Source organism: Ceratotherium simum, chromosome 10 (assembly GCF_057802395.1).
Source record: "Ceratotherium simum simum isolate JZ-2026a chromosome 10, ASM5780239v1, whole genome shotgun sequence".
Classification (NCBI taxonomy): domain Eukaryota; kingdom Metazoa; phylum Chordata; class Mammalia; order Perissodactyla; family Rhinocerotidae; genus Ceratotherium; species Ceratotherium simum.
The window spans coordinates 76,570,716-76,598,048 of record NC_141909.1 but is presented as its reverse complement, the minus strand read 5'-3'; the positions used below and the strand labels follow the sequence as shown (position 1 = coordinate 76,598,048).

Genomic DNA, 27,333 nt, shown 5'->3' with positions numbered 1-27,333 from the left:
GTTTTAACCACCATTACGTCAACAGTGTTACCTTTAAAAAATGTTTTAAAATGTTTGAATGCTCCACTGTCCCCCATGCTGGAGGTTGGTAATGGTGCCTGTCCTATGAACATCCTTCTTCCTCCGACTGTAGTTTCTTGTTTAGGTGGCCCTGGTTTACACCACTATGCCGCACATTCTCCTACCCACCACCCTCACTACGGCCAAGTGGACCCAATCCAAAAGCGTCCTCCATATTCTAGTGGACACCCATTCCTCATCCCACACCCTCACTCCACTGTCCCATTCTTCCTAATAGGAACTGACATCTCCATGAAAATTTTGTAGGGTTGTCAATCACAAGCCCTTTCACAGACCCTGCAACAAAGCTGGGCTCTTGATCCAATCTACAACCTAGCCAGAGTACCTAGGCCAGAGTTCTTTTGTCAGGTTTGACATGAACGTTCTCTGGGATCTCCGATAATATAAGCCTCAAGGAGTCTACGGCCAACAGGGGAAGAGAAACTAAATGAGAATGAAATCAATGCAAAAGAAAACTGAACCAAGAGACATTTGCCTAATCAACTGTATGACCCACAAATGGAAAGAAAGTTTCATTTTTATTTCTCTCTCTCCTCAATAATGGTCCCTGTTCCTTGGATCTAGAATTTCAGCTAATGACTACTAGCAATTCAGGTTAAAAAGCCTTTTATAAGATGGTCTAGGAACATAATTGTAATTTTATAACAAAGATTTCAAGGGAAAAAATATCCCACAGTAGCATCACAAATAGATTTATTGAGCCCAACCTATGTGTTAGAAAACTGTGTTAGAAAATTAATATAGAACCATACAATAAAACAATGAAGAACGGCTATTTAAAAATGTATAGACTACACAAAAAGCAGGAAAGAGACATTACTACTTTAAATCACTCTCTACTATCCACTTTACTAAAATAAGTACTCATTAGCTACAAGACATAAGGGGAAAAGGCAATCTGGTTTATCAGATTAAAACAATTTATTTTCAAAGAATTTAGCTGACTATATAAACACCTGACATGTTAAGCGGGATATTTTACAGCAGGAGAAAGCTTCCAAAGGCTCCTTTGCCTACTCAAGATGGTCTCTGAATCCCCACATCACACTAGCATTTCTCCTCTGACTTCCAATAACATCAGAAATATTAATGTTTCTGTATGAGTCAAACCACTATGAAATCCCCACTCTATGTATTATGCAAATTATAGTGATAGACATCAGAATTATCATTTAGAGTAAACTGCCATAAAAGCTATCATTTTTTAAAATATTTTTCCAAGATAAAAATATCTACAACTGAAAATAATGGAAAATAGGTTGTCATTAACAATGCTGAGAGTAACCACTGTTGAATTTTCTGCTAGGTTAATTAAACTGTGGTTATTTTTCTTTTCTCCATTAAAAAAAAGTCTAATTTTCCAACTGCCCAAATATATGTACTATTTCCCAAAGGCAAGTGCTATTGAGTGATTCTACCACTCACTGGTCGCAAAAAGGGATCCAATCAGGCAGATCTAATAGGAACTCTTTTCGGTATAAGGTTTTTGTAAGAGCAATTAAAACGAACCTGGAAATGCACACTTAGCTAAGAACAGACTTATGAAAAGAAAATATATGCGTGCCTCATTTTAACAAAATCCAATTGTTAGAAAAGATTAACCACAAAGTTTCTTAAAGCAGCTACATTTCAGTGTCGTTTACAACACTAACTACTTGGCAGACAGGTATAGGGTCAGGTAAAAAAAAGTTAAAATGTTGATCTCTGAATTACCTAAGCCACCCTCCCCCACCTCCAAAGTTCCGACCTTAATTTTTTTTTTTTTTCTTTTGAGGAAGATCAGCCCTGAGCTAACATCCATGCCAATCCTCCTCTTTTTGTTGAGGAAGACCGGCCCTGAGCTAACATCTGTTGCCAATCCTCCTCCTTTTTTTCCCTTTTTCTCCGCAAAGCCCCAGTAGATAGTTGTATGTCATAGCTGCACATTCTGCTAGTTGCTGTATGTGGGACGCGGCCTCAGCCTGGCCAGACAAGCGGTGCGTCGGTGCGCACCCAGGATCCGAACCCAGGCCGCTAGCAGAGCGCGCACACTTAACCATTAAGCCACAGGGCCGGCCCCCAACCTTAATTTTTAAGGGACTCCTACAAATAATGTGATACGTCTGCAAATAAAAAGAGAGGGAAAGAAACAAAAAGAGAAGAGTAATGATAATTTAGGGGCTGAAAAATAAGACTTATAGAAAAAGATTAAAGTACAGAACACAAGTACAAAGTAGCCTGAAAGCATAAACCACAGAAAAAGTTAATCACTATACTAGTTCTGCTGCATCGACTCTGACCACTAATTTCTCTCTGAGTATAATGCAAGGTGTTCACCAACCTTTCATAGCTGGAGCCCTGGCCTCCTTAGAGATCTCAATTCTTCATCATAAGAACTAGGCACAGAGATCAGAAACTATATTTCTAGTCCTCAAATGAACCTCTGGAGGGGATGAAGACAGAGCTTCCTCCGACGGTCTCGAACCCACTTTACTCCCTCCTGCGTCTCTTCATTTTATTGACTCTGGGTTACTCAGCTTCAGGGAGAAGCACAAAAACTATCTTTTGAATTTAGATTGATCCGCAGGGAGTAATAAAAATGATATCTTCTTAGAAACTTTTTTGTTTTTACACAATTGACACTGGTATTTTGATACTGATATCATATTAAATTTAAAACAACATAGCAGAAAAAAATATTATAGAACTTTAGAACTCATTTTATATGATTTTACCTAGGATGTTGTTTTACTTGTTCTGAGGCTATCTGCAAAAAAAATTATACTTAGACACAAAATAGGGAGATTGAAATATTTATAAGGGAGAAGGTTAAAGGTAAAACAGCCTTCAATATACAAATATATTGTTATAAAGTATAAATATATACTGTCCTAAAGAAGTGGGTTCTTCTGGGACACTATCAATGGACACAACTTTACTACAATCCAAGACACACATTAGCTTTGGAGTCTGAACCAAGTAAGAGTGGAGCCATGGGGAAGTAGTGAGGAAAGTGAAGAAACGGGTGTGCCAGCCCCAGAATCTAAACGAGGCTCGACCACAGGACAACTCTGTATGTAAGCATGAACATTTTAGATAACAGAAGTAGAGGCCAGAGTTCTTGTTAAACAGGGAAATTAAATATATTCATTTAATTCTCCTCCCCATGAAACCTCAATAAAATGACCACAAAAGAATCACCACATCTGACCGGGCAAGAGAAACAATAGAAAAAATAAACAAATGGGACTACATCAAACTAAAAAGCTTCTGCACAGCAAAGGAAACCATCAACAAAACGAAAAGACAACCTAACAATTGGGAGAAGATATTTGCAAACCATACATCTGATAAGGGCTTAATCTCCAAAATATATAAAGAACTCATGCATCTCAACAACAAAAAAACTAACAACTCAATTAAAAAATGGGCAAAAGACCTGAACAGACATTTCTCCAAAGAAGATATACAGATGGCCAACAGACACATGAAAAGATGTTCAAAATCACTAACTATCAGGGAAATGCAAATCAAAACTACAATGAGATATCACCTCATGCCCGTCAGAATGGCTATAATTAACAAGACAGGAAACAACATGTGTTGGAGAGGATGTGGAGAGAAGGGAACTCTCATACACTGCTGGTGGGAGTGCAAACTGGTGCAGCCGCTATGGAAAACAGTATGGAGATTCCTCAAAAAATCAGCGATAGAACTACCATATGATCCAGCTATTCCACTGTTGGGTGTTTATCCAAAGAACTTGAAAACACCAATTTGCAAAGGTACATGCACCCCTGTGTTCATTGCAGCCTTATTCACGATAGCCAAGACTTGGAAGCAACCTAAGTGCCCATCAAGGGACGAATGGATAAAGAAGCTGTGGTATATATACACAATGGAATACTACTCAGCCATAAGAAACGACGAAATCCAGCCATTTGTGACAACATGGATGGACATTGAGGGTATAATGCAAAGTGAAATAAGTCAGAGGGAGAAGGTCAAATACCGTATGATTTCCTTCATTAAGTAGTAGATAATAACAACAATAAACAAACACATAGGGACAAAAAAAAAAAAAAAAAAGAATAAAGTAGGCAAAAACTCAAAAGGTCATAGAAGACAAACCACAGACTAGAGACGTCAGCAAACAGACAGGAGGATGGAGAAACAGCAGGATCCCAAGAACCCGTAAGGGACAAATGAGAAACAAACTGACTCACCCTGAAGCAGCAGGATCTTTTTTCTTTTTAGGGGGGTGGGGTGGGGTGGGGTGGGAGGATGACATCTAAAAACACAAGTCTGGTTACAAGTCTCTAAACCGACCATTTAGACCCGCAGGCACTTAACCTTTTTTCCAACTGCAGTTTAGACTGCAGAGAAGTTGAACAGGAAACTCTGGGCGTAGGAACCCTAGAGGACAGCAGGGAGGCCTGAACAGGAAACAGGATTAAACACACCCTGAATTAAGACCCCCTAGACAGAGACTGAAGAGTCCTCCCAGAAGAAAATAAACAGCCCCAGAGAAAAGGCTGCAGATACTGACATCGAGGGTAGGAGGGAGGGGGCAGGGAGCTCTTTTTTTCAAAGCTTGTTTGCCAGGGGTCACCCTAGACTGAAACCCATGGTAGACAAGCTCCTCCCATAACACACAAAGCTCCAATCAGCTTTTTAGAATTTCACGTTTATGTATGAATGAAATTCAAGGAAAGCTTCCAATAGGAAAGACAGAGCTGAAAACGGGGCGGGGGAGCCGGGCACACAGGACAGACTCAGAAACAATTCAGTAATCATAAGAAAACCTCAGCAACAACTATAAATAATATCCTGAGAAAAATAACAGAAAATATTGCCTCCACGAAATAAGATCAAAAAATAAAAGTAACATTCTAAGAAATTAAAAATGCAACGAGCTGGACAAAAAAGTCAAAGAAATAGTCTAAAGTGTAGAATAGAAAGGCAGATGATCAAAAATGGGAGGAAAAAATAATAAAAATAAAGAATCAAAGTGTTTCAATATGCAACAGTATATCAAAAAAGACATAACAGAGAAATTACATTGATAGGAAGAAAATTATCCAAATAATAGTGTCAGAATGTTCTTGAACTGAGGAAAATGAACCATCAGTCTGAAAGGGTCCATAAATACCCAATGCATTAACAAGGGAGATCAAAACACATCACGAAATTTCAGAACGCTGTGGATAAGAGCATCCTAAAAGACTCCCAAAATTTTTTTGAAAGGGGAAAAAGGCCACATACAGAAGAAATTAAGAATGAGAATGGCACCAGCCCTCTCAACATCAACAGAACCAGAAAGCAATAGAGTAATCCCTTAAAAATTCTGAAGGAAGGTTATAACCTAGGATCTATATCTAGCTGTAACAATAACCAAAACATTTTTAAATATACAAGATCTCAAAGTTTATCTCCCATGCACACTTCCTAAAGAAGCTACTATAGACTGTGTTCCACAAAGCAAGGGAGAAAACCAGAAAGAAGACAGGATCTATAAATGAAAAGAAGTGAAGGGAATGCCCAGGGTGATGGAAAAAAGAACGGCAGGACAAAGGCTGCACAGGGTTGCAGAGGCATGTCATGGGGAAAAGGAGACTTTACTTGGGCCAGCCCGGTGGCGCAAGCGATTGAGTGCACACGCTCCGCTGCGGCAGCGTGGGGTTCGCCGGTTCAGATCCCGGGCGCGCACCAACGCACTGCTTCTCAAGCCATGCTGTGGCAGCGTCCCATCTACAGTGGAGGAAGATGGGCATGGGTGTTGGCCCAGGGCCAGTCTTCCTCAGCAAAAAAAGAGGAGGACTGGCAGATGTTAGCTCAGGGCCGATCTTCCTCACAAAAGAAAAAAAAAAGGAGACTTTACTTGATTGGTATGACTCAGTGGAAACTGATACTGAGGAGGTCTTTTTTGGTTTTTTTAGTTCTGTTGAAGACTTTAGCAAGAATAAATGAAAATTAAGAACACAGAAAAATAAAGCAATGACTGAGTCCATATTGGGAGAATGGGGAAAGTGAAGTTGGGTAGAGACAGTGGTAGAAGAAGAGAACTAAATTTCTTATCTACCATAACAGGAAGTCAATAGATGTTTTTTTAAATAGCAGTATAAGCACTTTATTTAGAACGTAAGGGTAAATTCCAGAAAAAACAGCCATTGGTTTAATGAGCAGCTTCCTCTGGGGAAGGGCAGAAGAGGGTGGAGACTGCTGATTCTTTGTTACAAGCTTTACACTTAGAGAGACTGACAGAGATTCCCAAAGCCAGAGGAAACAGACACATCACTCTAACTGCTTTCCTCAAATCACACAAGACATCCATCCCATACATCATAATTCCATACTCGTATGTAGTGACACACCAATTCATTCAATATAACTTACTTTGTTACCTGTATTATCACCAACACATATATTTTAAAACACTCACCATGGATGCACCTAACAGTACAGTACAATAGCATAAACTACTACGACAATTAAATAACACAGATTCATGGTGTTTTCTGATAATTCAGAAAAAAAACTTCTTCCAAAGTTTTAATAATTTATAATTACTAGAATTACCTCCACAAGAACTAGGATGTATTTGTTCCCTATATTTTGCACTGTTATATCTATACTACTGGGACAATGCCAGGAGTAAACTGACAAAGACTCTACAATCGCATGGAGGCATTTGCAAAACTATATTTTTATCTGTACATTTGAACCACTTACATTTAGACATTTAAATAATTCTCAAAGAATCAAGAGATCATTTGGCTTAGGCCCTATGACATTTTGGTTATGAGAAAATTTTGACAGAAAAATAGGAAAAATCAGGTTGACAAGTTAGAAACTGTTCTAAGTTGTTCAGGCAACTTTGTTTCCCTTCCATTACAGACAATTTTAAAATTCCAAATCAAGTTTCTTGGCATTAAGTCTACTGATACAAATGGACAATTTTCCTTTAATAAACTATGAAATGCATTCATCATTTTTAAAACTACTTCCAAACATGATTCTGAAAGCTAAGTATCAATGGATACTTACATTGACTAATCCAAAATAGTGCTCATTGACTGGAAACTGTTCTGGACCAATCTCTTTCTCTAATGCCGAGGCATTGGCGCCCTATAAAATGAAATACAGAAATCTTAGAATTTATAGTATTTTCATAACATTGTCACTATTATATAGGCATTACAGAGACATCCTTTAAAAAACTAGCTATAACTTACAGGTCTATAATTTCCCTATAATTACCTAACATTACTGAAAGAAAATAAAGGATGAGAGTGAAGAATAAAGGTTTTTAATAATATGACTAAAAACTAGTTTGCAGGAACTTGCTCACAGAACCAAAGCCTGGATCAAGGAATTACATTTATAACTTATTCCTCTTTTCTAAGTAATGAATTAAAGCCACTGTTGTATCATGTACTCTAATAGGAGTGTAATCTCATAGGAGCCATCTCAGAGAGCTGAAATTTTGTGAAATACACATCTAGTCAGTGACCTAACAATTCTTAGAGGTAGATACCTGAAAAATTCTCACAAAGAGCTAAAGGTGACAAGAATGTTCACTGAAGCATCAGTGATGATTTGCACAGCTGACAGCAATCTAGCTGGGCTATAAAATATGACAGCATACTATGTAATAGAGTCAGAATAAACGAACTAGATTTACACACAAAAACATGAATATTTCTCAAAAACATAATGTTAAATAAAAAAAAGAAAAAATGAGATTAAAAGAAAACACTACCACATATATATAAAACAGCACATGGCAAATGGGCAGGAAGAATGTACATTAAACATACTTGAGTGGGTGCTGGAAGAGGGCTGGGACTTGGAATTGCGGATGCAGGATAAGAAGGAAAAAAATAAAATGAAACCCAACAAAAGAACGGCCTTTGCACAGACAACACACGTGTATCATGGTCTCAGGAATATGATCAACTCAATTCTGTGCATCTGAGGTCCCTGAAGAAAAAGTTGAGGGAGTGGGGGGACACCAACTCCCTGCGCACGGGTGCATACTACTAAATGGACTCGAAACGCAGTTTGAAAGGGAAATGAAAGCAATTCTGAAAACATGATAACTCTGGATATGTTTACTTGAAAATTCCCAAGAAAACATACTGATGTAACAAATGAATGTAACTGATCTGCAGTTACTCACAAAACACCTGACCAGCACTCTGCAGGGGTGCATACAAGACAACACACACACTATGCCTCCTCAAGCACAGCGGAACGTGGTTACCACCACCTCAGTGCCCCGAAGCCCAGAGCTGCTGCTTCCTGGCTGAGCTCCAGTCCTGGACCAGGGAAACCCAGGCCTTCACTAGACCACACGTCCTCAGCTTTCTGAAAGCTCAAGCCTGAAAGCAAGTCCTGATTAAAGGAACCTGGTGGGTTGACGGTCAAGTTGTGTCCAGCAAGGCATTTTCTCTCACATCCTCCAGCCATCCAGCACTTGTATATAGATATGACATAGTCTTTATTTTTTTAATTTAGGAATTACTTTTAGACTTTCTATAACACCTTGATACAATTACTAGTTTATAGATTCCATTTATTTCTAAATTTGGCTATCACTTTGTTTTATAACAACATCAGATACAATAATTACAGCAACTTCAAGGCCCACCACAAAACTGTTGTGGTGGGAATGTTGCAAGTCCCACTCCGCACTCCGCCAGCTCAAATATCCTGTCACGAAATTTCCTCCCGTATGTTGAAAACTATCAGTAAGTCCAGATGTTTACCACCTACTATAAGAATTCAAACTGATGTTGGTTTACTGAAACAAGTATAACCCCTTCTCCACAAAAAAGAAGAAAAGCAAAGGTGCTATTACCCAAAATACAACCTCACATATCTGTCTTCGTGGAAGGATTAAACGCCAGCATGCACACCGTGGGAGAGCATTTCTGGCCCTGAGGATGGACCGAGGAGAGAGTAACGTGTGCACACATCTCTCCAGTGTAACTCATCACATGCCACACACTGTGCATCCTACCACCCGAGACGTCCCCCTCATCCCCTATACACCACACACTTGCACACTGCTTAGAAAGCCCTTTCCCCCCCACACCTCTGGGTAGTTTTGACTATGGGTCAAGTTATTAGCCTCTCTGTGACTCAGTTTCCTAACTGTAAAAGGAAAATGTCACCAACTACTTTATAGAGTAGTTATAAATTAAATGAGTTCAAACTTTCGTGACGACATCTGGCAGTGCCTGGTACATATGCTGGTGTCCCATAAATGTCAGTTCTCTTCTCCCCCTTCCCTTCAATTCCAAGAGGGAAAAAAAGCTACTCATTTAGCCAGTAATGTTAATAAATATGATCTGCCTCATGTAATAGCTAAGAAATAACATGAGAAGGAAAGAAAAATCAGAAGAAAAAAATGAGACAGCTATCATAAAAAAAAAAATAGATGGTCTCCTCAGTCTGGCCAATTCCCCAAGGCAGCCCCGGGAGGTTTCATCACTGTACTCCCCAAAAGGCTAACGACAAAGTGTAACCACAATCCAGTTGGAGGCTGGGAAGAGGAGCTTAAGTGTGACAAAGTGGAAACAGCCACAGACCACTGTGATTTAACCTTTCTGGATTTAAGACTCTTTATTTGCAAAATACAAGGGTCAGTCTCCTCAGTGATTTTCAAAACCCCCAGCTCCAAGTTTATCTGTTGGGTTTTCAAGTAAGCTTTTACACAAATTAAGGTTTTCACAGCTAAATATGTTTGGAAAATTAAAAGACTAGCAGATAACTTCTAAAGACTCTTCTAACAACATTCTATCATTTCAAATCACTTTTATCAACACTTCTGAGGACATTACTATACTAACACAAAACTCCAGGGAAGTCCAAGCCAACCACTATATGCTAAGCAACACAATTCAGCAGGGAGGGATTATGGTTACAGATGAGTTAGGGTAGCAGATTGAAACGCAAAGTAGAGAGAATGGACTTTACGATAATTCTAAATTAAGGTACACCAGAGTAAACTAGACCTTACTACGGTAGTGATGCTGTAGAGCAGATTCTGTGAATGTGCAGGGGGATATTCTTATGGCATGGATTCAAGTTTTTCCCTGCAGAAATGATCAGAGTACATCCCTACCTCTAGCAGAATTGCTAACTACAAAGGCAAAAAGTAGACTAAGCAACTCAGTTTCTGATGAGTGATTTTTTAATTGAAGTGTTTTCAACACTAGAGTTAGATATAACTAGTGAAAAACAACCACTAAGCCGAAAATTTGCTGTACAATTTTTAGCATCTTTAGACGAGTTCTCAAATATCATCCCTTGAAGATTTTGCTGAAGGCTGACAAACCCTATCATGTCAAATAATGGTCAGTTAAGCACCTCAAGATTTAAATTGAGCCTAGAACAAGTCAATATCCAAGAGGAATGGCTGTGAACAACTTTCCATCCCCACACTTGAGAAATATGATCCTGCTACAACTAACAATGGTTTATGAAATCAGTGATTCTTCACTGGGATAAAGGAAAGAACTGGGGGCATGCTCAGAGAAGAATTTCTGCTCTCAAACTTTCACAGGTATCAGCACTCATTTGTTTCGTCTGAGCACATGACACGCACAGAAGGAAGACAACTTTTTTTCTGACTGTTCCCTCCCCATTTCTGGAACTTACACAAAAGATTATTTTAGATTCAGTATCCACTACTACAGAATTCATCATGAAGAAGCAATTAGATATTTATGACCCTCCTGATGAAAACAACCAAAAGATGGATGAATTTTAAAATTAAAAAATTATAATTTACTGAGCTGGTGAGAAAATGAGGAATCTGCAGAAACCAAAAAAGGAAGTGATGGGGAACCTTGGGAGATAAGCAAATGCCAAAGGCAGATTTCACACTGAGGGGATCTGCCAACACTAGCGACCTTGAGACTCTCTCCTGACAGCGGAATGGAATGGAGTACAGGAAACCAGCACCAAAACTTAGGGCCTACCAAAGACAGAGAGGGCAACAGGAGACCCCAGCAAAACACTGGGATCCCAAAAGGGCTGCATCTTCAACATAAGAGGGAACAAGAAATAACCCTGTACCACAGAAGGAGACAGCCAGGAAACTTACCTGACTTATTGTTGGCCCCAGGGGGAGGTTAAAAATCTTCCAAAAATTCAAGCCACAAGCCGCCCTCATGAAAGTTTGTGACCCAAATTCACACAACCTACATGATCTTAAAAAAAGAAAAAAACTCAAGCAGAACATGTAATTCAAAAAGATCCTGAGTTGATAGCGCCCTCTTTCACCCCACAACTAGCAGAATTACAAATTCACTCTAGAAGACAAATTCAGTCCAGTCCATAAAGAATTCCAAGAGATTTGAGTTTACAATCAAAAATCACATGCATACACAAAAACAACAGGAAAATAAAGCACTACGAATAAAAGCCAGCAGAAGCACAGATAGCAGAATTAGACTCGTAAGATATTAAATATCAGAACTATTTCAGACATGACAGAAAACAAATGCTTAACATGAACCAAGAAATTACAAAGCCTTGATTATAAGAACAAACATGAGACTCTGAAGCCTACGCAGATATTTTAACAGAACCAAATAAAACTTCTAAATATAAACATTACAATTGAAAGTAAAAACTTAATGGTTACTATGGAAACAGTAAAAAAAAAAAATCAGTGGTTGCCAGGAGGTGAGGACAGGGATATATAGGCAGAGCACAGAGCAATTTCAGGGCAGTGAAAATACTCTGTATTTTGCTGTAAGGATAAATACATGTCATTATACATTTGTTCAGACCCACAGAATGTACAAGTGAACCACAATGTAAACTATGGACTTCAGGTGATTATGATGTGTCAATGCAGCTTCATCAGTTGTAACAAATGTTCCACTCTGGCGGGGATGGTGCTAATGGGGGGAGGCTCTACACACATGGGCACAGGGAGTATAGGGAAAATCTCTGTATGTTCCCCTCAATTTTGCTGTGAACCTAAAACTGCTCTAAAAAAAAAGTCTTAAAATAAATTATGAAAGAAAATCAGAAAAAGAAAAAACTCAATGGTTGTACTTAAGAAACAAGGTTAACATTGGGTAATATTTTTTACTCAACATTCCTGTCAATATAATGCTACTAATTGAAACTAAAGTTTTATTAAAAATAGGAAATGTTGGAGATGGTGGCCCAGTGGCATAGTGGTTAAGTTTGTGTGCTCTGCTTCAGCGGCCCAGGGTTCACAGGTTCAGATCCCGGGCATGGACCTACACACCACTCATCAAGCCATGCTGTGGCGGCGTCCCACATACAAAATAGAGGAAGACTGGCACAGATGTTAGCTCGAACAATCTTTCTCAAGCAAAAAGAGGAAGACTGGCAACAGATGTTAGTTCAGGGGCAATTTTCCTCACCAAAAAAAAAATAGGAAATGTTTTATGGAAAAGATTTCATTGAAGAATGGATTGATATGGATATAGAGCTGCTGTAGAGAGACCATGGTATACTAAAAATAGCACTGAACTAGCAAAGCTACAAACTTGAGTCTGGTCCTGGCCATGCCACTAACTAGCTGTAACAACTTGAGACAAAATGCTTCTCTCTCTGGACCTCGGTTAATCTCATATGTAAGATCTTGATATCTAACCTCCCATCCCCACATTTCTAGCAGTGTGTGAATCTACTGGCTCTTCCAATCCCACTGAAACATTAAGGATAAAATGTTGGATGGTCTATTAAAGGTCAAATATTAACAAAGTTATGAATAAAAGTTAGGATATAATACCGCATCCTCAGAAACAGTCATCCGATATAAGAATGCAGGTCATGGAGTTAAGTGTCTCCTTAAACCTGCCTAGTATGAATTCTTAGAAAGCTAAGGAATGCTTCTTTTTCATGCCAAAAAATAACTATCCAAGTGAAAGAAGATTAAGTTGAAACTATAAGGATATCTTTGATCTGTTAATATTTTGAAGATACCTTCTGAAATAGGAAAAAAAGCTGCTTCTGATTAAATAATTTTTACATAGTCAACCATGGAAAACACACATCTGACTGCCCTTCATCCTGCCATTATGAGAAAGATACAAATTACCGATAACCAGGAAATGTTCTCAATAAAGTTAAGTTAAGGAAATCTCCACAATCTAAAGCTAGAATATGGTAAAAAATGGTATCTATGAAGACATGTTATTTTGAAAAGCTAATTATGTTCAGTATATACTGTTCAATAGAGAAAATACATTTTAGCAAGAAATAAAAAATGATGAAAATGCAAAAAGATGAGCATCTACTATCTAGAAAACATACTTATCAAGAATACTTCCTTTTTTATACCAGATAGTTATGGCAAACTATTAGTTTCCAGGCAACTTTCACTGTGTTTAATGCGGTCATGAAATATAATAAATATTAAAAAATACATTTTTCCCACTTTCATGTTTCAAGTCATATCTTAGAATCCAGCATTTATCATTCCAAGTTTCATACTGACAAGGGTCAGATCACGTCAGTACCCTAAGGAGAACTGCCAAAATAGGCAGGAAAGGCTTCCCGAAGACGAGAGAAGCAAGAGGCCTTGGTAAACTACGAAACGTTCTGGAGGCACAGGAAGAGCAGATACGAGGATGTGAACACAACAAGGAAGAAGTGAACATGAGCAATAAAAGGATGAATCCAAAGTACAGAAGATGTGGGCCGGCCCGGTGGCACAAGCGGTTAAGTTTGCGCGCTCCGCTGCGGCAGCCCGGGGTTCGCTGGTTCAGATCCGGGGTACACACCGATGCACCACTTGTCAAGCCATGCTGTCGCAGCGTCCCATATAAAGTAGAGGAAGATGGGCATGGATGTTAGCCCAGGGCCAGTCTTCCTCAGCAAAAAGAGGAGGATTGGCAGATGTTAGCTCAGGGCCGATCTTCCTCACAAAAAAAAAAAGGACAGAAGATGTAAGAAACAAGTTTCTATCTGTCAAATGAGAAAACGGAGAAGGGAAGGCTGAAAGCCCATACCTGTTCCCCTGGAAAACATCATGCCCATGAAACTGGATCAGATGACAAAAGTTTTTATGAAAAAACAAACCATTTCCAAACCCCAGGTTTCAGGCATCATAAAAACAGTCTCAAGGGGCCAGCCTGGTGGCTTTGGTGGCCAAGGGTTCGCAGGTTCGCATCCTGGGCATGGACCTATATGCTGCTCGTCAAGTCATGCTGTGGAGGCGTCCCACATACAAAAAAATAAGAGGAAGACTGGCACAGATGTTAGCTCAGGGACAATCTTCCTTAAGCAAAAAGAGGAAGACTGGCACAGATGTTAGCTCAGGGCCAATCTTCCTCACCAAAAAACAGTCTCAAAGCAGTAGTCCTTCAGTAAAGGTAAAATTCACTAAGTAAGTGAGTATCTACTTCCTCCTCAGCCCTGTGTGAGTAGCTGTAGAACAGGATTTTCAAACTGCAGTACCTGTTAGTGGGTGGTGAGGTCAATTTAGTGGATCACAACTACATTTTCTTTTTCAGTAAAACAGAAAAGATCCCAGTACATCTCCCTACTAAGAGTAAATAACAATTTGTGAAACTTCTGTTCCAATATTTAAGTATGCATATATTAGGTCTAACTGTAAAACCTATTTCTCACTGTGGGGTGAGATCAAAAAAGTTTTGATATACGATGCTATAAGATTTTAAAAGGGTAAGAAAAAATTACAAAGTCATAATCCAATTGGGGAGTAGACAGTGAATAAAAATTAGCTTTTCATGATGACATACAGGTAGAAAATTATTAAAAAATAAATTTAAAATGACAGAGGAGGAAATACATATCTAGCTATGCTCCAGCATAGCATGTACTGGAGGGTGTCAGGACAGGACTAACACCAAGAGCTCGAGCATTCAAGAAAGGCTTCATAAAGAGGTGGAACTAAAAGAGCCAAGCCTTAAATGTTTCTTCAGAGGTATTTTCATTACAGCTTTTCATGTGGTGAAATGAGGGCCCTGAAGAACACGAGCAGACACTTACACACTCCAACCGCAGGCTGTACCACAGACAGAGGGAGGCCGGCACTCCCAGCCCGGTTCTCACATGAACTAGCTGACCACAGTGTCACCTGCACACATCACTCTGCTTCACTCTTCCCATCAGCAAGGGGACAGAGACCAGATTTATGGCGTCTACTGCAAATCTAAAATGCCACAATTCTAAAATAGTTAGCTGAAATACAGAATCACAAAGTGTGAATTTAGGGCAAGATATTTCACCCCTTTGAGCTCCAATTTTCTAAGCTTGCAAACCAGGGCAAACAACATTCTTATCACCACCTGTTTCTAAAAAATGTATAGGAGATGTTCAGAACAATGCCTGGCACAGTAAGCACTCAACAAATAGTTCCTTTGCCCCTTCTTACTCCCACCATCAGATGAAACCCTGAAACAACTGAAATTCCCAAAGTTAACTGAGAAAGTATTTGAGGGTTCCCCACTGATGTGCAGTCATTCTGAGAATCTTGGCCTAGGCCCTCCACGGTGGCCTCCTCTGGTTTTAACTTGCCATCAAAGTTAAAATGTGCTCCACAGACGTACAAAGGACTCTTAGATTGACCCCAACTTAACACTGGCATTGCACCAGCACGGCATATCACAGAGGGCTGCAAAACACTGCCTGAGAGTGAGATCAGCACAAGCAAAGCCACCCTTGGTAAGAGAGGATACGGTACCAATGATACAAAACAGAACAGGGAGGTACAGCCTCCAACACCAACGGAGAAGTCAAAGCGTCTTGCTACCTCTGAGAGAAATGAAATACGATTCAACCAGTGATCAAGCTCCGACAACCACAGTCCTGGAGGGCCCTGGCCTCTATCATGATCACAGCTCTTCTGAAAGTCATCTGTGTAAGTTCCATGAAGGAGAAACCCTATCAATTTATTTTCCAATGATGCGTGTGTATGTGTTTCCAATGTGTTCACGTGTACGTCCCATCCTCCCTCCTACCCTCCATACCACCCAAAAAATGTTCAACCCAACAGGGAAGACTTCTGGCAAGTTTTTAAAGTTTCCAAGAACAGAATTCTTCCCAGAAGAAATTAAAGCTTACTTTCTTCTTCAAGTGCCACCACAGGAGCACACAATGTAACATACTACACTTGCAGAACTCTTCTTAGCGATTCAGGAAAATTCAATTTTATGATTAATCACTGGCCAAACAATTGCAAACTTAAATTTCTCAGAAGACTGCACTTACGTAATCCTTTTCATCTAACAGTAATATACATACAAACATATCATGTAAGAAACAGAAGCTAAGCAACAAGTTACATATCTGAATCATTATTATAATTCAATGACCAAACCAAAAACAACAGGCATATAATTTCAACCTCCAGAAGTGCAAATATCCACTAGAAACTCAATGTTCCTGTCAGACGTGTTAAAAGCTACAATCTTCAAATTATTTGATCTAATATCTTCAATGAAAAGTTTGGTTATATAATTCATGGTTAAATATGTGTCACTTATAGAGAATATTTATATGCAGAGAATAAAAGATTCAGATTCACTAGATCTTTTAACTCAGTCAAGGAATGGAAAAGTGAGAACACTGACTTGATGCCAACACCACCACCACCCAGCTTTTGATTGATCTGTAAATGTTAAAGAGACAGTGAGTTACCGAAAAAAATCTCGTTAATTCATCTCTGTCAGAAGGTAACAGTAGCGAGACTGGGCTTATTTAGCGAGAATTTCTCTGCTAGACCTTCCTATTTAGCTTAACAATAACACCAAAAAGAAAATTCTCAAATATGACCAAACTTCGCATGATGACATACTTAACAATATGAGCACAATGAATTTTACAAATCCTACTTTTCTACCAATACCAAAAACCTTTTCAAAAAAATTCATAAAATACTCTTGTAGATAAACATTTAAAACATAACCACATCTGAACTCCATTTCTGGCACCTTACCTATGACAAAAAAGGGCGAGATTTGGTTTTCACAGCATCTCTGCACTACTTTCAACGCAGACAGTCACCTGCTTTGGCAAACAAATTACAAGAAATGCTTCATCATTTTAAGCTCTTTCTACTATATTCCTGACAGATTTTATATTATATTTTACCAAATAATGTTTCAGCTCTATAAGAAACAAGAAGCCCTGGACTGGTGCAGGCGACCCCTCAGACACCTGACTTGGATAACTGATTTGTGTGATGATGCTCAATCAGAAAACGAGTGTTCAATGCTTTTCCAGTTATAAAAACATGAACAGTTCTATTTTTCCCAACTCCTATGTTATAGTATAATGAACTACTTGTAAGTCCCTCACATTCCCGTGAAGAAAATCACTATACAGATAGAAGGTATCAAGTTGAAGTGAAATCAAAACTATGCAAATTATTGACTGGCTTAACTACGCTGTTACTACAACCACAGCTCATAGTCTCGATTCCAGAGGTCAACTACTCCAGCTCACCCTAATAAAAAATAAAATTATCAGCAAACTTAAATAGTTTTGTCAAATATAGAAAGGAACTAGCTGCAGTCAGCAACACGTGCAGTCATGTCCAAAATATAACCAAGGGTGGAGTGCTGTCACAGAAGATGGCAGAGGGCAGAGTTCCAGAGGTCAGTCCCTTCACCAAAACCATCGATCTGAAAAATCCACCTGAATCAACTACTTCAGAACACTTACAACAACCAGGGGAGCAGTTAATGAAGGCAGAGGCTGCTGAACCTGCATACGACAGCTGAGTGCACAAACCAGCCACCACCCCCCGTCCCCAGGACCATGTTCCTAGAGCACTGGCTGGTGCCAGGGTGGGCAATGGGGACCCTGCCCTCAAACTTTGGGGAAGTGCGTTTGGGTCATTCTGGCAGAAGCCTGGAGGCACAGCACAGATACTTGCACTTGTTTCTGCCCTCTTGGGCTGGATTTGGGGGGTTTTTTTTGGAGGCTGTGGGGAGATGCAGACATTTAAGTAAATCCCTGTCAGGTCACAAGCTGACCAGAGATAATGGAAGAGAAACTTCAGTGACCACACACAACAAACAATACAGGCTTTGGAAAATTAGTTTGAAAAAGTAAACAGATAACTGCAACTCTCAAAAGCAATCACTGAGGAGGGGGAGAATCTGATTTCCAGAGTCACCACATTATAATATTCAAACGGTCCAGTTCTCAAAAAAAAATTACAAAACATACAAAGAAAAAAAAACATAGCAATTTTGGAGGAAAAGAAGAATTTGAGAGAAACTATCCCCGAGGAATGCCAGACATTGGAATTATTAGTCAAGGTTTTATTTATTTATTTTTTTTGTGTGTGAGGAAGATCAGCCCTGAGCTGACATCCATGCTAATCCTCCTCTTTTTGCTGAGGAAGACCAGCTCTGAGCTAACATCTATTGCCAATCCTCCTCCCTTTTTTTTTCCCCCCAAAGCCCCAGTAGATAGTTGTATGTCATAGTTGCACATCCTTTTAGTTGCTGTATGTGGGACGCGGCCTCAGCGTGACCAGAGAAGCGGTGCGTCAGTGTGCGCCCAGGATCCGAACCCAGGCCGCCAGTAGCAGAGCACGTGCACTTAACCACTAAGCCACGAGGCGGGCCCTAGTCAAAGGTATTAGATCAGCTGTCTTAAATACACTCAAAGAACTAAAGGAAACAACAGACAAAGAACTAAAAGACATCAGGAGAATGCTGTATGAATAAATAGGGAATGTCAATCAAGAGATTATAATAATAAAAAAGAAACCAAATAGAAAATCTGGAATTAATAAGTACAATAGCTGAAATAAGAAGTTCACTAGAGGGGTTCAACAGCAGATTTGAGCAGGCAGGAGCAAGAATCAGTGAACTTGAACATAAGGCAATTGAAAGTATCCAGGCGAAGAGCACAATGAAAAAAGAATTTAGAAAAATGAACAGTCACTGAAGGACCTGTGGGACATCATCAAACATACCAACATATGCATCAGAGAATCTCTGAAGAAGGGAGAAAGAAAGGAGCGAGCGGGAAAAAAAATCTGAAGAAATAATGGCCCACAACTTCCCAAATTTGATGAAAGACCTCAATCTACACATCCAAGAAGTTCTACAAATTCCAAGAAGGAAAATCTCAAAGAGATCTACATATTATAGTCAAATTGTCAAAGGACAAAAACAAACAGAGACTCTTGAAATCAGCAAAAGAGAAGCAACTCATCACAGACGAGGGCTCCCCAGCAAGATTAAGAGCCAGTTCTTCATCAGAAACCATAGATGCCAGAAGGCAGAGGGATGACATATTTAAAGTGCTGAAAGAGAAAAACTGTCAACCAATTCTATAACTGGCAAAACTATTCTTCATGAATGAAGGAGAAATTAAGACACTGCGAGATAAACCTAAGGGGACTCATTACTAGTAGACTTGCCCTACAAGAAATACTAAAGGGAAGTAAGCAAATGAAGCTCTTGTCATGGGAGCCCAGTGTAACATCCTTGACTCTTGATCACTTTTTTTTTTTTTGTGAGGAGATCAGCCCTGTGCTAACATCTGCCAATCCTCCTCTTTTTTTGCTGAGAAAGACTGGCCCTGGGCTAACATCCGTGCCCATCTTTCTCCACTTTATATGGGACGCCGCCAGAGCATGGCTTGACAAGCAGTGCGTCGGTGCGCGCCCAGGATCTGAACCGGCGAACCCTGGGCTGCCACAGCAGAGCGCGCGCACTTAACAGCTTGCGCCACCGGGCCGGCCCCTTGATCACTTTTTTTTATTATGATAAAATATATAATGGAAAGTGTGCCATTTTAACTAATTTTAAGTGTACATTTCAGTGACAATTACGTTTGCCATGTTGTGCAACCATCGCCACTATCTAATTTCAAAACTTTTTTCATCACCCCGAACAGAAACTCTATAGCCATTCAGTAGTAACTCCCCATTCCCTCCTCTCTCAAAACCTTGCTGTCCTCTAATCTACTTTCTGTCTTCTATGAATTTGCCTATTATAGATGTTTAATGTAAGTGGAATCATACAATATTTGTCCTTTTGTGTCTGGCTTATTTTACCTAGCTGATGTTTTCAGGGTTCATCTATGTTGTAACATGAATCAGTACTTTATTTCTTTTTATGGCTGAAAAATATTCCATAATATTCAATTATCTCATTCCACATTTTGTTTATCCATTCATCTTTTGGTGGACATTTGGAGTTGTTTCTGCCTTTTGGCTATCATGAACAATGCTGATGTGTCGTCTACCTACTGAAATAACAAGAGGCTGAATGATACCCAATGTTTACGTGTGGCACTTCTTAAAAACGGAAGTAAAATTCATCTTTTAAAATAAACACAGATTTACGTATTTTAAACACAACTAGAATACAAATTTCAGTATGCAGGAAGAAATCAATGTCGGAGCTGAAGTGGAGGTTATGTTATCAAGGAGAAAGAGAGACACTTCAGATGTCCTCATCAGAAACTCAGCCCACACCAAAGCCAGTTTCATTCAGATCACTGTTCCAAGCGATAATCTCCAACAATGTTTTCTTAAATATTACATATAGAAATGGAAAAGAAATTTATAAATCAATTATCTATTTCAGGAAATTTTTCAAATTTTATTCTAATTTATAAAAAAATAATATTATTAGTCACACATTATGACTGAAATGTGTCACCACACCATAAATGAAAAGAACTACAGAAGCTCTCTTTATAGGGTTACTAAAGACCTATAGGACAGAACTTGGAGAGAGGCAACATGGTGGGAAGTGTTTTGATCAAAAGCAATTCAATTCTAAAATTTCTTTATCACATTTGGCTGCCCACCTAAGCTTACCTTCTGTTATATTCTGAAAAGTGACACAGAAAAAGAGGAGACGAGGTCTCCCCTATTCAATCACACAGGGGGGAAAATAAGTTCAATGAGTTCAAGGTGAGAACACATATATCTACACGCCCAAAAACAAGGAGAACTTTCTTCCAAATCTCTCAGAAAAGAGGTTATACACATTTATTAATTATGCCTAGAGATATGATCTCATCATTGTACGTGATGAATGTTATAAATAAGCCTTTAAAAATCACTTTTATAAAGGAGAGAATAGGTCAGCAATCTGTGATCTATTATGGGGGGATATTAGCAAACAAGCAAACAAAAAACCAACTGTCAATAATATATAAATAGAAATGTTATCCCAAGCCACAGTATCCACTGATGCCATCAAAAGTAAATTTAAAAATGCTGTACATAGAGATACATTTAAATGAAAGTATAGATGATATGCTCTGACAAACTATGCTAGATGTCACAAAAAATAACTAGAGATGAACAAAACAGATGTTAAAGATACCTATGAACAATGTGAATATGAATAAAATTCTATCATAAAATGAATAACATTTACAATTTATTTTTATCTCAAATCTCTATGTGTAACAAAATTTATAAATTAAATATAAGTAAGCCTTTATTTAGTATATCATCTAAATCCTTCAACATTTATATATTCAAACACTTAAATATTAAGGTTTATGAAATATATAAATCATAACATATCTGCTATTTTCTTAAGACTTATAAGCATATATAAACACTTACTGCCAGAAGCAAGCTGGGGCAGGTGGTGGGGGTTGAGGGGCAGGTGGTGGGGGTTGAGGGGCAGGTAGCAGAGGAAAATATGCTTTTCTTCACTCCCCAAGCTGGTTAAGACTATCTCATCCCAAAACATATGAACTTTGTTTTCATAGGGCTCCTCCTGTCTAGAATTCAGGCAGCAAGAATCCCTTTCACCACCCACTCTTCCCACCCGAGGCCTGAGTACCGTTGGGTTGTTACCTGAGGACTGTTCCCCACACAGATCAATTGTGAGAAAGCAGTTAGGAAGAGTGGGCAAGCTCCCACTGCCACAGGATTCTGAAATGACTGCTGATCTGAGATAAAACATTACTTTAAGCAGAACTCTAACTTTCTGTCACACTGCTGAGGGTGGGAGAGTTAGGGTGATTATAATTAAGCAAACTGGGGGCCGGCTGGTGGCGCAAGCGGTTAAGTTCGCACGCTCCGCTGCGGTGGCCCAGGGTTCACCGGTTCAGATCCCGGGCGCCCGCCGATGCACCACTTGTCAGGCCATGCTGTGGCGACGTCCCATATAAAGTGGAGGAAGATGGGCACGGATGTTAGCCCAGGGCCAGTCTTCCTTGGCAAAAAGAGGAGGATTGGCAGATGTTAGCTCGGGGCTGATCCCCTCACAAAAATAAATAAATAAAGCAAACTGTTTTCCATGTTCTATTTGATGTACTGCCTGCATTTCAAAAAACTATGACTGCTAGAGAAGCACCAAAAACTTCAAGGCTCCTAAGTCCAAGTCCTATAAATAACTAGATCAAAACAGACCTTAAGAAAGACCCCTTAGGTAGTTTCATAAAGTGAATTCTTCTTCAACGGAGAGAGTAAAGTAGATAAATAACTCATCCTAGGTTACTTTGTAGAGTCAATTCAAACTAAATTAGAGAATACAGAACTTTATGACTTCTAAGTGTATACAAACGTGTAGCTTTCAAAATAGCACTGGTAGCCTAGTGGTTAAGATTTGGTGCTCTCACCGCCGCGGCCTAGGTTCCCGTCCAGTCCGGGAACCACCATCTGTCGGTTGTCATACCATGGTGGCTGCGTGTTGCTGTGATGCTGAAAGTGATGCCACAGGTATTTCAAATACCAGCAGGTCACCCAGGGTGGAGAGGTTTCAGCAGAGCTTCCAGACTAAGACAGACTAGGAAGAAGGACCTGGCCACCCACTTCCAAAAACCTGGCTATGAAAACCCTATGAATAGCAGTGGAGCACTGTCTGATACGGTGCCGGGAGCTGAGAGGATGGCACAGAGAGACCAGGCAGGTTCCACTCTGCTGTCCACAGGGTCACTAGGAGTCAGAGTCAGCTCAATGGCATTGTACTGACTACCCACTAGGCACCACTAGGACAAAACAATACATGGAATCTATGGTCCATATCCTCAAGAAACATACAATATGAAGGAGAAGAACCTAGATCCCTCACAAAAAGTTAAATCACACAGTATTTAAATACATGATACCTGGGATTTGCCTCAAAACAATCTGGGAAGGTTTAAAGTAGGCAGGAACAAAAAGACACAAGGCTGGTCAAGAGCTGTCTTCTGCTGTAGCTCGTTGACAGGTACGTATGGTGGCACATAACACTATTTTGTCTACCTGAATATATGTTTAAGTTTTTCTATAATAAAAAAGATTAGGCTTAGAAAGAGAAAGACAAACACTGTATGATCTCACTCATATGTGGAATATAAACCAACACATGAACAGAGAAAACTGGACTGTGGTTACCAGGGCAGTGGGGGTGGGGGGTGGGGGGTGGGCACAAGGGGTGAAGGGAGTCATATACGTGGTGATGGACAAACAAAAATGTACAACCCAAAATTTCACAATGTTAGAAACCATTAAAACATCAATAAAAAAAAAAAAGATTAGGCTTGGTTAAAACAATATGTAATACATGATTAACTGCCAAATAACTGATATAGACAATAACCACATTAGTTCAGAAAGAGACAGCCCCTCACATAGAGTAATCACGCGAGAGAGGGTTAAATAAACCTCAGTCAGACTGAGACTTCTCACTGACGAGCCAGTGTGAACGCAGCATCCTGGGGGACAGAAAATCAAGTGGTGGGCAGGACCTGTGACTTGCTTCTAACCGAGAGAATGTGACAAAGGTGACAGGACGTCACTTCTGTGACTGTGCTAGGTTACGGAAGACTCGGTATCCTCGCAGGCCTACTCTGACTCACCGGCCCTGAAGCAGCAAGCTGCCGGCCGGGAGGGGCTGAGGGAGAGGGCCACAGGGCGCGGCACTGCAGGCCATCTCAGCGCCGGGGGAGGGCGGCCTCCAAGCCACGGCCAGCGAAAAGCCAGAGCCCTCACTCCGTCTCACAACCGCAGGAAAACGAATCCTGCCAACACCCTGCACGGCCTTGGAAGCGGTCCATAGCCAGCTGAGACTCCAGATGAGAAGTGAGCTCTGTCCAACACGCCGTTGGCAGCCTTGCAGAGGGCACAGCTCACCCACAGAAGCTACTATATAATAAATGTGCGTTGGCTTAAGCCATTAAATTTGTGATAATTTGTTACATAGCATAGAAAAATAATACAATCATCCATTTACCTATAAACTTTTCTCTCATATTTTCAGTTCAAAAGCTCCACATTTGCCATATTTTGTGCTATTACTTCTTTTGAGTTTAAAGAAATATTAACTCTAGGATCTGACAGAGAAATCCACGTTCACCCTCTAATAGGATGACCAGGTGTTCTGGTTTGCCTGAGACAGTCTGTGCCAGTTGTCACAGCATAATTAATAGCACACCTTTTCACTCCCAAAGTGCCCCAGTTTAGATAAATGATCACATTCTATATATTAATTATTATCTTTCTGGGCAAGATTATCTTATTCTTTTCAGTTTGCTCCTAGTGCATACACTTCATACCTCTAATCATTATAGTTAACATTTTGCTGGACTTTTCCCAGATTGATGATTTCTTTGGCAAAGAAGTTCAGCATACATATCAAAACACAATACCTAAGATGCAGACACACTTAACAGAGCCTGCCTTACTTTACATCTGAATGGAGTATGATTAGTTTCTATAATGCTGATACACCCTATATTCCTACAACTCTGATGAGTTTCCAACAACGTATGGTACATACTTGTATAAAGCTGTTTTTAAAATAGTCAATCATATAAATTTCTTTCTGAATTTCTTTAGAAAGACAGAGTTCTCCTACAGCAATTTCATACATGCAAGTCCCACCTTAAATCCTATGTTATGCTATCCTATCCTATCCTATGCAGGTAGAATATAAATACAGGTGATGTCAGGTACAAGTGTTACCATGTACTTGCCTCCACTGATTCATTTATTTATTTTACAAACTTTTCTTATATGCTAATGTGTACTAGGTACATGCTAAGGACAGGGGATACTAAGTTGACCTATCCCCACAGAAAAGGAAACTGAGGTTCCGTTTTTGTTGTTCACAGACTATTAATAAATAACTGATAGTGAAAAGGACATTCTACCATTCTTGTCCCTCAAAAAGGTTCTACTGATTACTGTAGAGTCTACTGTAATAAGGTAAAATCCAATTAAAAGCTTGCTTCCTACTTGCAAAATATTTTACTAGTGTACTTACATTAAAAATCACAATATGCAACATAAAAAGCTATTTACAGGGGCCGGCCCAGGGCGCAAGCGGTTAAGTGCGCGCGTGCACTGCTGCGGCGGCCCAGGGTTCGCCGGTTCACATCCCGGGTGCTCACCGACGCACCGCTCGGCAAGCCATGCTGTGGCGGCATCCCATATAAAGTGGAGGAAGATGGGCACGGATGTTAGCTCAGGGCCAGTCTTCCTCAGCAAAAAGAGGAGGACTGGCAGATGTTAGCTCAGGACTGATCCTCCTCACACACACACACACACAAAAAGCTATTTACAAAGCCCATTTACAGTTTCTCATCTAATATAATTCTAATCTTAAAAACAGAGTAGTTCTTTTAATACGTACACTATGATTTAGGCAGGGCACAATACAGAAAAAGTAGAAAAATTCATGTACTGTCCCTTCAGAGAGAAGATGGCGGGTAGTGACTGGGAGGGAACATGATAGTGGCTTCAGAAGTGCTGATAATGCTGTTTCTTAATACTGGAGCTGGTTCCATACGTGTATTTAGGCTTACACTTCTATGTCAAGCAAATCAGTGTAGTTATGAAAACACACAGAAAGCCAAGAGTTTTAGAATATGAAATCTTAGATGTACATCAACAAGGAATATTAATCAAACAAGTATTTTTTAGTGCTTATTATGTCCTATAGGCTATAGAGGGCACAATAACATTAATATTAAAATAATAATAGGTGCCATTAATTAAGTACCTATGACGGGCGAAGGACTGTATTAGTGCTCTACATACATAATCTCATTTTATCTTCAAAACAACCCTTTTAGACATTATCTTAATTTTATAGATAACAAAACTGAAATCTTCGCTAAGTTAGCACTTTGAATCCTTAAAAGATTGGGAATTTGATTAATGCTATTCTTTCTTCATATGTAAATAAAGCAATATCTAGATATAATAAATCCATTTTAAAAGATCTTAACTTGAAATTAAGTTTTTTTAATTGCAAAATGTTCGAGACAGCAGCAGATTTCACAATTATTTCCAAGTCAGTTGACAATGACTATTCAGCCAAAACAACACACTAAAAACTACAGATTACTACTGAACTTCAAAAATACCACACAAGAATTTCTCAAAAGCCTTCTGCAGCTATTTCAATTCAAAAGGAAGAAGATTCGAAGAAGTTCAGAAAAAAACTGTTAAATTTGATTTGAAAATATCAATGTAAGATTTTTTTTTTTTAATTTCCTTGCTATGTCCACTAAAAGAGCCTTAAACCACAATACCCCAGTAGCAACGAGCACATCTAGAGCCCCCAGCTTGGTTTCTAAATACCATCCTCCACTAAAAGGAACCAGGACACTTTAGAGAATGGCTGGTTGCAGGGCTGAGGAAAGGAAAGGACAAGATGAACCTAGAGTATCTTATACCAGAAAGTTAGGAAGTGTTCAAAGAATGGTGAAGATATGACAAAGGAAAAGAGGAGCCAGCTTGAAGTCTACTGGCCAAGTCAGGGACAATTTGAGCACCAAAATTAATAATGATGAGGGGCCGGCCCAGTGGCGTAATGGTTAAGTTCCCACACTCTGCTTCAGCGGCCTGGGGATCGTGGGTTCGGATCCCAGGCATGGACCTAACACTGCTCATCAAGCCATGCTGTGGAAGCATCCAACATACAAAATAGAGAAGAACTGGCACAGATGTTAGCTCAGGAACAATCTTCCTCAAGCACAAAGAGGAAGATTGGCAACAGATGTTAGCTCATGGCCAATCTTCCTCACAAAAAAAAAAAAAATTAATAATAATGATAATGGATCATAATCTATCAAACAAAATGAAAGTCCATGCTGCTATAAACAAACACATAAATAAATAAACAGAAGGGAGGGAAACCTCTTTGTTACAGTAGAATCCAACTAATACATATAGAAGGAATGACAGTCCTAACACTAGCTACTGAAATTTGATGATGAGCAGTATATTTATAAAGTCTCAAAAATATCTCCCCCAAAATTAATTATAAAGTGAAACACAGTAACTTGACAGTGGAGAAACCTGGCAGAAAACTGCAACCAAAC

The 27,333-nt window shown here is 39.5% G+C and overlaps 1 protein-coding gene across 1 annotated transcript in view; it reads right to left on the bottom strand.

Annotated features, from left to right (window-relative positions):
* USP12 (ubiquitin specific peptidase 12) overlaps nt 1–27,333 on the bottom strand; it is a 99,753-nt gene that overhangs the window by 44,319 nt on the left and 28,101 nt on the right. Inside the window, exon 2 of the mRNA XM_087436274.1 lies at nt 7,108–7,188. Coding sequence (XP_087292400.1) covers nt 7,108–7,188 — 81 coding nt within the window. The remainder of the gene's footprint in view (nt 1–7,107; nt 7,189–27,333) is intronic.